At 36.6% G+C, this 12,056-nt stretch overlaps 2 protein-coding genes across 5 annotated transcripts; one reads left to right on the top strand and one right to left on the bottom strand.

Moving 5' to 3' along the window:
• LOC133869538 (arogenate dehydratase/prephenate dehydratase 1, chloroplastic) lies at positions 1-5,861 on the top strand. 4 transcript variants are annotated; one of them, XM_062306565.1, is made up of 11 exons: positions 1-683; positions 1,529-1,596; positions 1,676-1,768; positions 1,896-2,096; positions 2,689-2,769; positions 2,864-2,959; positions 4,489-4,566; positions 4,644-4,733; positions 4,823-4,890; positions 5,244-5,348; positions 5,442-5,861. In XM_062306565.1, exons 1-10 carry the CDS (start codon positions 395-397, stop codon positions 5,335-5,337), a joined length of 1,158 nt encoding a protein of 385 aa, XP_062162549.1. In that variant the 5' UTR covers positions 1-394; the 3' UTR covers positions 5,338-5,348; positions 5,442-5,861. The 4 variants fall into 4 exon arrangements, with proteins under 4 accessions (XP_062162549.1, XP_062162548.1, XP_062162546.1 ...); XM_062306564.1 differs by having other exon boundaries at positions 2-683; positions 5,445-5,861; XM_062306562.1 differs by having other exon boundaries at positions 7-683; positions 5,267-5,348.
• Positions 5,862-7,170: 1,309 nt separating this feature from the next.
• On the bottom strand, positions 7,171-11,028 carry LOC133869565 (lactoylglutathione lyase GLX1). Its single transcript, XM_062306601.1, has 9 exons — positions 10,871-11,028; positions 10,138-10,280; positions 9,907-10,031; positions 9,360-9,424; positions 9,059-9,271; positions 8,641-8,688; positions 8,450-8,557; positions 8,197-8,349; positions 7,171-7,488 (listed from the first exon to the last, which is right to left on the bottom strand). Exons 2-9 carry the CDS (start codon positions 10,251-10,253, stop codon positions 7,447-7,449), a joined length of 870 nt encoding a protein of 289 aa, XP_062162585.1. The 5' UTR covers positions 10,254-10,280; positions 10,871-11,028; the 3' UTR covers positions 7,171-7,446.
• Positions 11,029-12,056: the final 1,028 nt, after the last annotated feature.

Below are 12,056 nucleotides of genomic sequence, written 5' to 3'. Positions count from 1 at the left end.
CTCAGGCAATCCGATAAAACGCGTGGCCTTGTCCTAACATTGTGCTCACCTACCTCCCTCCCTCTCCCTTCTTTCTTCCTCTAAAAGTCTCTCTTTTTAATTTTTTTTTTTTATTTTTTTCTTCAGTTGGTCTCTCTCTCTCTCTCTCTCTCTCAAAGTTCTACACCCAAAAGTTCGGTTTCACAACTTTCACTTGAGCACGGTGCGAAGTACAGACTGACAAACGACATTTTTGTGGGGTCCAAACTAGTCCCACTACCATTCTCGTCCACCTCCTTGACAATGCAGTGCTGGTTTCACCAAAACTCACCAACAACCTCCTCCTCACCAACCACAACATTTTGCATTTCTCTAAGCCTTTGTGTTCTGGGTTCCGAGATTGGCTTCCTTGTGAATGGCTCTCAAGGGTGCAGCCATCTGGGTTTGTGCCAGAACTTCTTGTTCTGATCTCGGGGCCTCGGATTTGGGGTCTAGGAATTCTGGGTCAGCTGTCAGTTTGAGGTTCGATTTGGAAAAGTTTCGCAAATGGGAATGTTGTAGTTTGGGTGCTTTGGCCCAGCGAGCTATCACTCCTGTGGAAGATGAGAAGCCGCACATGCCCGGGGTTGAGTCTTCTGGGGCCGTTGAGTCGACTCAGGGCAATGAGTCGAGGGGGTTTCACAAGGATTTGAACCTTCTTCCTAGTGAGTGAACTCAATCTCACATCCTTTTCAGATTGAAAGTTCTTTTCTTTTTACTGCAATATGTTTAGTTTTCATTTGGAGGATAATACTGAATGGTCTTTGTTTGCCAATTAGGCTTTGTTGGGATTTATATATTAAAGTTCGTTTTTTTTTTTTTATTCTTCCTAGTTGGAAGAACAGATTTTGCCTGAAATTGATATCCAATAGATCATGATTAGCAATTGGGCAATGTAGGCTGATGTGATGTGTTGCACTATAATGAATAGGTTAGTTCTTAAGAAGGTTGAGAAATTGTTATATTCAGAGTTGTAATTATATTTGGTCAAAGATAATTTTTGCAAGTATTTAGTCATTTATTATGGACAAGCATATTTTGAAATTTGTGTAATGCCATGGCAATCAGTCCAATTAGAAGGCGGCCCTTTTCATGCATGCCACAACTTCTAGATGTTTGAGTATATATGGTCATATTTTGCATGTTTTCAAATTAGGTGACATATGATCGAGGTAATGATTGCTCTCGTGGAAGTAGTATGTGGCTTCCTTGATTATTGGATATCAACTAAACTAAAATGGTTTAGGTAATGGGATGGTCCTCTAATGGTCTAAAAGTTTCAGTTGTTTAAAATGTATATAAAGATTTTGTTCATAAGTTTTAGTTTGATACATATATTGCTAATATTGATCCCATTTATTTGATCTAATAAGATGTCGGTAAAATCTGCTGTTTTTCTATGACAACATGTACACCTAGTGTGCATCATGATATTGATCCTCTTTTGTCTGAAATTCTTTTCTTTCTGTTTTGCATTGCAATCTCATGGCTTGAATATATGAAATCGCAGAACCGTTGTCCGCAAATGACCTCTCTTCTTGTCCAAGTAATGGTTCAAAAGTGCGAGTTGCCTATCAGGTATACCCCTTGATCATTCTTCTTGTTAGTGCACATGGCATTCTTGTTGTTCTCATATTGGTTGTGTTGTCCAATATAGGGGTTACCAGGAGCATATAGCGAGGCTGCGGCACTGAAAGCATACCCCAAGTCTGAGACTGTTCCATGTGACCAGTTTGAAGAAGCATTCAAGGTTCAAATAATTGTTATTTATGCACTTAATTGGTGTTAATTTTATTTTTTATTTTTTATATGTTTATCAGTATTGAATTTTTTTTACCTATTATTGCTAAATTGATAGAGCTGGATTCATTTCACAGGCTGTTGAACTGTGGTTAGTGGATAAAGCAGTTCTTCCCATTGAGAATTCTGTTGGTGGGAGCATCCACCGTAATTACGACTTGCTCCTTCGACATAGGCTGCACATAGTCGGGGAGGTGCAGATGCAAGTTATCCATTGCCTTTTAGGGTTGCCTGGTGTAAGAAAAGAGGACCTAAAAAGTGTTTTGAGCCATCCTATGGTAAGTGATCTTGGGTATGTTTGTTAATGTTTTGAGGAGTGTTTTTTAATTTTGGTTTGAAAAAGTATTATGAAGTGACAAATGAAAATTGTTTTGAGAAGTGTTTTCTATAGAGTACCTCTGCTTATTTTGAAAAACTAAAACAGATGTAAAGCCTTACTTGTAAAAAAAATTAAAATTTTAAAAAGAGAAAAAAGGTAGCCTCCACTCGGTAGCCACACAGCCATCCTTTTTCTTTCTTTTTTTTTTAAATAAGAAGTTAGCTATGACCTATGCGAAATCTTGTTTTGTCAAAATATTTTTACAGCAGGTGAAGAATATAGATTTATGAAAAAGTGTGTTTTGGGGAGTATTTTGAGTTTGTTAATGTATTTGTTTTGAAAACAGAAAACGAAATTTTTAACAAACATGGCCCACAGTGAAAGGTTAGTGAAAAGGTTTTAATTCAAAACTTTAGCTATGTCACGTTTGGGTTTACACACACAACATGGAAAAAAGTTGACTATTATACAAAGAAACCTTCATTTGAGATGGAATATGTGGGTCCCCAAAGTTCTCTTAGACGCTGTCTTAACAAAATTTTCACTTGCAGGCTCTTGATCAATGTGACATGATGCTAAGTAATTTAGGCGTTGTCAGAATTAATGCTGATGATACTGCTGGTGCTGCTCAGGTCATCCATGCAAGTTTGGTGTTTTCCACATATATTTTACTATTAATTACATGAGACACTGTTGATATACAAATGATTGGAACATTTTGGACAGATGGTGGCATCAACTGGCTTGAGAGATACTGCAGCCATTGCAAGTTCTAGAGCCGCAGAAATTTATGGGCTTGACATTCTTGCCGAAAAGATTCAGGTAAGGCCTCCCTTTCAGTTTCGTATCACTCTGGCATGTATCATGTTAATATTGATTCCACAGCCATCCTGTGGTAAGTACTTTTTTTTGTTGAATACTACTAACTGTCCAGCAAAAGGTCCTTATTCAGAACTTTTGAGAGAGTTGAACCAAACAAGCTGCTGAGCATTGTTTTGTGTCACTTTATATTTGCTCCTTTGATTTGGAAAACAAAAGGCTGTCCGAAAACAAAATCAAATAGAACTGTATCTTTTATCCATTTATGAGATGAAGCCATTAAATCTTGGAAGTTGATTTGATGTTTGATACTTTCTTCTACCTCATATCTTCCATGATTTATGGTAGGGTTGATGGTGGATGCAGATTTTGCTGTCTATAATTGTACTTAAACAAGAAATCTTAAGCTAAACTATACTTTTGGTCCCTGAAATATTGGGTAGATTTCAATTTGATCTCTAAATTTCAGAAGGTTTCAACTTCATTTTTGAAATTCTTATTGTAAGAAATTTAATTATTCCATCCAAATTGATTATCAAGCTGCCACAAAAATTCATAACATGTCTAATCTCAATTTTTGCCACATCATCAATTTTTATTAATGGAATGACTACATTACTTATAGTTAACATTTCAGTGAAGGAATTGGAACTTTGTAAAATCTAGGGACTAAGTTGAAACGTAAAATATATTTCAGGGACCAAAAATATAGTTTAACCAATATCTTCCCCATTTTTAAAAAGTGCTGATATCAGACCTAGCAGTGAAGCTGCAGTATTGCTCACCCCTTCACATACTAATGTAGCACCGGCGTAGTAAGAAGCAAAATCTGCAAACACAAAACTCATGACTTTTCTATAAATCCTAGAAAACTATAAGAATTATAGGAAAATTGGAGAAAACTCTCCCTGGAGTATTCTTTATTGAGAAAACTTAATAATAAGATCAATTGAGCAGCCAGGCCATCCTTTTTGTGCTTAAATAGAAGTTAGGGACGTAGTCACGTAGCCCTAAAAAAGATACGATATTAGCCCTTATCGAAATAATCGCAAACTCGCTCGAGCGAAACTTTTATCGCAAATTCACTCGAGTGAATCATCATGGTTGAGCAATTGATCGAGCGAACTTTCTGTTTGCCTCCCGTAGCATCTCGCTCGAGCGATCATCAAACGAAAAAACTTATCACAATTTCGCTCAAACGACCCTAGATCCATAGCCAAGCGATCTCTCAGGTACTTGCAGAATCACAAGTATCCCCTCCTAAAACATTCTCTCTCTGCTCAAACCTCTCCATGAAGCCTTGGCCAATCTGGTCTACATACCTTGAATGTGATCCATGCAACTGCTCACTAATTTGTACATGAAAGTTTTTGTTTACTTATAATACCGATAACAATTTTGGCATCTTTAAGGTAGTGTTTGATGCTCTTATCTGAGTTGTCTCTTCCATTTCATGGTTATGAAGAATGTCAACTGTCATGAACAATGGTAAATGCAACTTAACTAAATTGGTCTCACCTTGTCCTGGCCAGGATGATGATGATAATATTACACGATTCTTGATACTTGCCAGGGAACCTATAATTCCAGGAACTGATAGGCCCTATAAGGTATAAATTTTTAATATGCATTGATATGTCTTTTCTGTCCATGTACTGACGAAATATTTGTTAATTTTGTTCCAAAGACAAGCATTGTTTTTACTCTAGAAGAAGGTCCCGGTATACTGTTTAAAGCTTTATCAGTGTTTGCTCTGAGGGGCATTAATCTATCAAAGGTAACCTCAAGTAACATTGAGTTATGTTACTTCTATCAATGTATAAATAGGCTTTGATTGCTATCTTTTCCTTTTTGGAAAAATTTCAGATTGAGAGTCGCCCACAGAAACAAAGACCTTTAAGGGTTGTTGATGATTCTAATGACGGGAGTGCCAAGTGAGTGACACTATCTTTTGAATTGCAATTTGCAACAGTGGATTTGATATTAAGCTATCCTCGATTTTGTGTGCGTATTGACTGGTCGTAAATGTTATGAATAGTTTTTTTTAAAAAAAATTCCAGGTAGAATTAAATAAGCAACAGTCCTTGTCCACCAAAATAATTCATAGAAAGAGAGAAGAGAAGAAATGATAGGGTTCATTATATTAACTTGACGTTTTAAAAAAAATTGAAATCAGTGATTCAGAATGTGATATGTTTAAAGTTCTATGGCTGACTTAAGATGTAGACAGACAATGGCCATTGGATTTCAGAATAGTAGTTGTGTCCTGAAATTCTCCATGCTGTAGTGGTGAATGTTTTCTGGTGGCAGGTATTTTGACTACTTGTTCTTTATCGACTTCGAAGCTTCTATGGCTGAGCCTCGCGCCCAATATGCTTTAGGGCATCTGCAGGTCAGTCTATATTTCATTATGTAGCAGTGTCTTGTGTTTGAGAACTCAAGGTTTTCTTACTTTTTTCTTTGTTATCTTTTTTGATTTTTTAAGCAGGAATTCTCGAGATTTCTTCGTGTCCTCGGTAGCTATCCGATAGATACAGTTCTATAGAAGGCCCTCTCTGGAGCCAATTTTACTTGGATGGTCAAACCTGTAAGCTGGAAGTTCGACCTCCTGTGTTGTACATACATTTCATCCTGCAGAAGCCAATGCTGGAAGGCGTTTTACTTGGATTAGTGCAAAGTTTCTGATTAGGAGGAAAATTTCTTTGAAGGGGTCACTCTATTTTTCTTTCATGATTCTTTTCATCTCCCATTGGGGGTGTTTCAGGATATCATGATTTTAGGGTATTTATTACACGCAAAGTTGCTACTTGCATTGGGCAATAAGCTTTTGTGCAGGCAATTTTTCTTCTTTTCTTCTTCTGTTTTTACCCTTTGTTTTAAATACAAAGATCTGGAATTTGGTTCATTATTTATGTTGAAATCACTTCTAACCATTCTCTCTATAAAGTATGACTCTGACACAAAGATGCCCAAATCAAGTGCTATTGCTATAGGGCTATCCATCAAAAACCAATTGCCACTTGTAATCTACATAGATGTACGCTGTATTAACACCATGGTTTTTGGTTCCTTTTCCCCCCTCTCATGCTTGAATATAAACAAGCTACTTTGAAAAACGTCTTAAATTTTCATGAGATCAAAGCTTTTATATATATATATATATGGAAAAGATATCTTTGAAACCTTATTCACATCATATTACACCTAATTTGTATTTCAAGGGAAAAATACTGTAGAGGTCTTTAATGTTTAACTTTTTATTAAATTACTCCCTAAGATTTAAAATTTGATCAAATCACTTATTATAGTATATTCCTTGTTAATACATCATACTCAATAAAATAGTTCAACTCGTACAAGAAACTTACCTTAGAACTTTCCCATCCGGCTCAACAATTTAAACAAACATTTGGTGAGTGAATAGTGCTCACAATAAATTCGGTAAGCACTATTCACTCATTTAATGTAAAAACAAAACATTTTTTTATCCTCTAACATCTTCTCTCATCTCAATAAAGAATAAAGAAATCCCTGAGAAAGAACATATAAATGGAATAGTTATTAATAACTAAAATAGAGAGTTAGATGTAGGTGTTTCAAAAAAGTTGATGGCTAAAATAGAAAAATGTAACTTTTAACTTTAAATGAAAAGCAAATTTGCTTAGTCAGATGTGAATTCTCTTAATTTGACGTATGACACGCAGAGAGAAAGAGAGAGAGAGAGAGAGAGAGAGAGAGAGAGGAGGCTGGGTGGATGGCCACTCTACTAACCCCCATGTGGGCAGATATTAACCGTTCGCATCTGATACAGATGCAGTTAGCAAAAATTACCATCTACACATACGGACACGGATAACAGTATTAAGATATGCAGATGTATATTTTATATCTATTATGTTTAATAAATTCACAAAAATGATGTCATTTTAAAGCAAGTATAAGTTATGTTTACATTAGTTTGTTTGGTTGTGTTTTTTTCTCCTGTAACACTTGAAGAAGAAGAAAAAAAAAAGAAAGAAGAAAAAGTAATGTGAATAATATTAATATGCACACGAAATTATATTTTATTGAGTTTGACATGATTTTATGTCTGCATGTCATGATTTTCGTTAAAAAATTTGATAATAAAACATATCTTAATGAGCGATTCGATGAATATTAAACGTCAAAATCACTTTGGAAGAGAGACAAGAGTTGCCACTCACACCATGAGGTTATTAATAGTCACAGTGACTAAAGATAATTAAAACTCAAATTTCTTACTACATAATTCCATACATAAAACTTGGCTCCATATCCTACCAGTAGATGCAACATATATAAATACTTAAACATGATTCAAGTCGCAAGAAGCATATTAAAACACATACTGGTCACTGAGAACCATACTAAAACAAGCATATAGAGGTACCGATTGATGCTACACACTAACTTATTCAATAGAACTTAAGTAGTTAATCATCATAATCTGTTCTATTAAGCGATCTTCTTCACTCCAGCTCCTTTAGGAAATCTTCATTGTCAACGAGGACCTATAAATACGAAGCAAAAGAACAATAACATGCAGTTAGCAATGAAAAAATATGGTAAATTGAAGATAATGAACAAGCACGTTCATGTGCAGAACAGTATCCACATTCAATCTTGAGTTTGAGGTAGGGCCCTTTTGGGACCCATCCTTGTCGGGTGAACCTCGGATACACGAATAATTCAGCACATATAATTACAAATAGTATATTATTAATTCAGCACATATCCCTCAGACCTCCAACCAATATGACTTTCTATTTCTTTGAGTTCGATACACGAAAAGTTTTAAAGAAATTTTTCATTTCTGGCTTTGTAATCCCATCAACCACAGATGAAGACTAATTTCAAAAACCTAGAGACTGTTGTTACCTATACGGCATAACTAATTATGCTCAAATGTTTAGAACTTGAATAGGTTCTGCGATTTCACTCTAAATTCCACTTGGATTAAATGCCTTTTCATTTTTAACTAGAAATGCAGTTATGCAAACCCAATTATTAATCAACCCACCTCTTTCCTGCCAATTGTAAAATTTATATCTACTAGAAAACAACATCATATGCATAGAGGTCTTTTACACTATTTTAGACTGATCAAATGTCAATTCTCAGAACCCATAGAATGACTGTTCCCACCCTTTAGGCGGCAGTGCTTTCAAAATCAAATAAGCTAAAAAGACATCAAATTACTAGTACTACAGAAAACTTACAGTTTTCCAGCCATCTGGATCTAGGAAAGAGGTAATCTTGGTGTTGAGTCCCGGAATTGGTCCTGGTTGTCGAGTGATCTTTCCTCCAAGCTCTTGAATGACCAAGTTGACAACCTCACCACTTTTGTAAACATCATCAGTACCAATAGCAATCTGGAATGGATATCACAATAATAAAAAATGGAGGAAAAAGTTTCCAAAAATGAAGAAACTAAGGCACTTCTAAATGAGAAAATATATTCAATAAACTGACCTGTGCATATGCATTTCCCTTGGTATATTCAGTCACACCATAATTGTAGGTCAACTCCAGGACAGTTGTCTCATGTTCTTCTGCATACCCCAGCATGGCTATGGTGTACTGTCACGTGCGCGCGATATAGATTAAGGAATTTTAATATGCTTCTGCTAAATTTGTTGTGTGAAATCATATGAGAAAGATACCTTGTATTCAGGTCTATCAACCTTCTTCAATTGCCTCATTCCCAAGGCCTGCAAAGAAGGGAACCCAAAAAGATTTAGGTACTTTACATTGGCAGAATAAAGATGGATTTGATGAATAGCATTATATTGATCATGGCGTGGCTTTAACATGCTTATATGTACAAGCTACATAAAGGTTCCAAGGCTTCATCCCGTAGGCCGAGTCTTCATTCTCTCTTATTTGGAATTTTAGCACTAATTTACATAGTAATCAATCCAAAATATCACCACTAGCTTTAACACCTCCATACGAAGAAAGATCTAAGAGAATAATTCTTTGAATATTTATTTGATATACCAAACTTTCAAATACATACACATTCCATACATATGTGTGCCCACATATATGGCATACTATAAATAGTCTAAGACTGATTACCTTTTCATAAAACTTGATTGAGCGGTCCAAATCGCCAACACGAAGCATTACTTGACAGAGTGGCTCGGGAGTTGGACCTCTTTGGATAAGCTCAAAAGCATAACCATCGGGATCCTTCACAAAGGCAATCACACTTTGTCCACCTTTAACAGGGCCAGGCTCCCTAGTGACATTGCCACCCCTGGCACGGATGTCTTCAACCAATTTGTAAACCTAAAAGTTAAAGGAATGCATAATTCAGTCTCAGCACTAAAACGAAAGTCACATCAACAATCCCTCTAGAGTGTAGAATGACACTTACATCTGGAGTCGCAATGGCAAAATGACCAAAACCGGTTCCGATGTCATATGAAGTCACACCATAATCTGTAAAAACAATATCAAGATAATTTCTCAGAGACCATATAGTTAAAAGAAACCATTTGTAACTATCTTACTCAGCTACTTCTCTTCCTTTTCCCCCATAAATATAAGTCATGAATAGTGATATCTATCCATCGATATACAAGTATTGAGATACGAAATGGGGGGACCAGGGAAGGGGTTCCATGTGAGCTGATATTATGCTCTCTTTACTATATCTAAGTTACATTCTAGAAGTAGGGAAACAAATCCCAAAGCATCAAATGTCAGCAACAAAATAATCTCAACAGATGAATAACCAAACCTTAAAAGTATTCTAAACAAGAAATCACCAAAACATGGCAATGCTAGTCTCTTCTTGTGGTTCATTATCAAGAAATAATGGTCAATCAGAGAGCACGAACAAACCGTATTAACAATCCAATCCTTGAACTACTCAATGTATCATAATAAGATAATCAAAATTGTAAGTTTAAGGAACTCACTGTATGTCAATTCCACAACAAAATTAGACTGTTCTGGGCCAAACCCAAGGAAAGCATTGGAGTACTTCTCTTCTGGAATGTCTCTTTTCCTCAGCAGCTTCATCCCAAAACACTCAGTGTAAAACCTGCCACCCCCAAAATACAAAAATGCAGGAAATCAATAAAAATAAAGTATCCCCAAGATATATAAACTCATCCAGAGCTTCAATAACAATGTCTTAAGTGGCATACTTGATGGTGCGTTCAAGATCACCGACACGATACACAACATGAAGTAATCGGCGCTTGTCCTTCTTCGGCCATTCCAACAACTCCGCATTAGGAGCAACAGGTGCAGCCTCAGCCATTACAAAACCAAATCGATGCAATTTATTCTGTTACCATTCATCAAGAAATGAATAAAAGCCCATAGGAATGTTGACTAATACACACTTTCAAGTTCCACACCAGAAAAGAAAAAAAGAGAAGCGTTTATTCATTCCTGCCCACTTCATTTTACAGTGACAAAATATTATATTTTGGGACAAAAAGTTGAACATATGAGAAACCCACCTCTAATAACAGCTGAGGAGTCCACAAGTTGGAATACCATCTTAACCCAAAAACTTAAACCTCCGAGTTTGGCCCAACAATATTATATTTATACTAAACTACCACAAACTCCAACAAAACATAAACTTCTTTTTCATGAATCAAAGAAAGAACTGCCGTCTGCCATTAGGCAATCAAAGACAGACAACATTTGAACACACAAAACATGATCTTCTAATGGCGACCTCGTCCAAAGGGTGTCTTTGAATTCCAGCTAAATACATTGGTACAATCATCATTTGTTCATAAATAACATCATAGATACACCAACAAAACACAATTAGAATTATAAACAAGCAAACCTAGTATTAGTATAACATACAACAAGCTCAATTTCAAGATCCTAAACTTCATAGAGACAGAGAGAGCTTACAGAGAGTGAGGAGAAGAGTGTGAAATGCCCTAGAATGATCTTGTGCGCAACACGTCGGATTTATATTATCTTCCCTCAGCGAGTTAAGTTAGAGTAACAGTCTCGTTACTGCAGATCAAAATGACTGTCCAACATGATTTCCAAGCACGTGGAAAACGATGACTCGTGGCGGGGAGGATCCAATGAGAGACGCCAGTCACCGAGAAATCCGGTTTTTCCAGTCAGACTAGCCCAGGTGATAGCCCAAGGATTTGACCTACGGTTGGCTTTCTCTGTAAGTCAAGGGCTGTAACGGCCAGTGTGACACACGTGGTGTCTTCACGATGCGCCGCGTCAGCTAAATATGAAATGTACATAAAAAGGAGATCGGGTGCAACCGGCTCTAAATGTGTTCATTTTAAATCAATAGCCCATAATCTGTCGGCACATAAAAAGGAGACGGTGTCGCATAAAAGCCACCACGGATTGGTCACTCCTAATTAGGCCAAGTCAAAGAGGTAGATCGGCCATCTCCAAATCAGTTATAAGATAATTGAACTATTCCGATGGCTAAAACGGGTGTTCAGCCACCCTTATTGAAATAGTTCAATTACTCCTAAAACAGTTAAAGAAATAGTCCGCTACTTTTTATGTTGGCGGCGGTGGGTTGGTGACGGTGGGAGATCGATCTAGTAGTGACGGAACAATGGCGAGGGTGGTGAACACGGATGGAAAGAAAAATTAAAGTTTTTAAATACGTGACAAAATTTAGACCGTTCATTTAATACGACTCATCTTAGGAAAGGTGCAATATTATTGCACCCGACCTCAATGTGCCTTTTGGTTTTGCAGTAAGTATCATGGTACAGGCATATGCTTATGCACTTTAATTGTAGGGTCGCTTTGCAGGAAAAGTTGTGGTTAGCAGGGTGCCACTTTTGGCTAGTGATTTGGTTGTTTGCATTTGGAGTTTTGGACAACGGGATTGATATCATGAGGATTGCTTTCTTCTTTTTCCTTTTTGTGCAGAAAATATCATGAGGACTCGTTGATAATGTTTTTTGGTTAAGTGTTCAGAAACTGTGAAAAATTCTTAGCTACTAGAACTTTCTCCAATATCCTTAAACTCTTAAGGTTCTAGTGTAGAGGACAAAAGGGGAATGCAAAAGGGCCTCGTTTAGAACCACCAGGCCCACCACCCAACTCA

Source organism: Alnus glutinosa, chromosome 5, assembly GCF_958979055.1.
Source record: "Alnus glutinosa chromosome 5, dhAlnGlut1.1, whole genome shotgun sequence".
Taxonomy (NCBI): Eukaryota; Viridiplantae; Streptophyta; class Magnoliopsida; order Fagales; family Betulaceae; genus Alnus; species Alnus glutinosa.
This window is presented reverse-complemented; position numbering and strand designations above follow the sequence as displayed.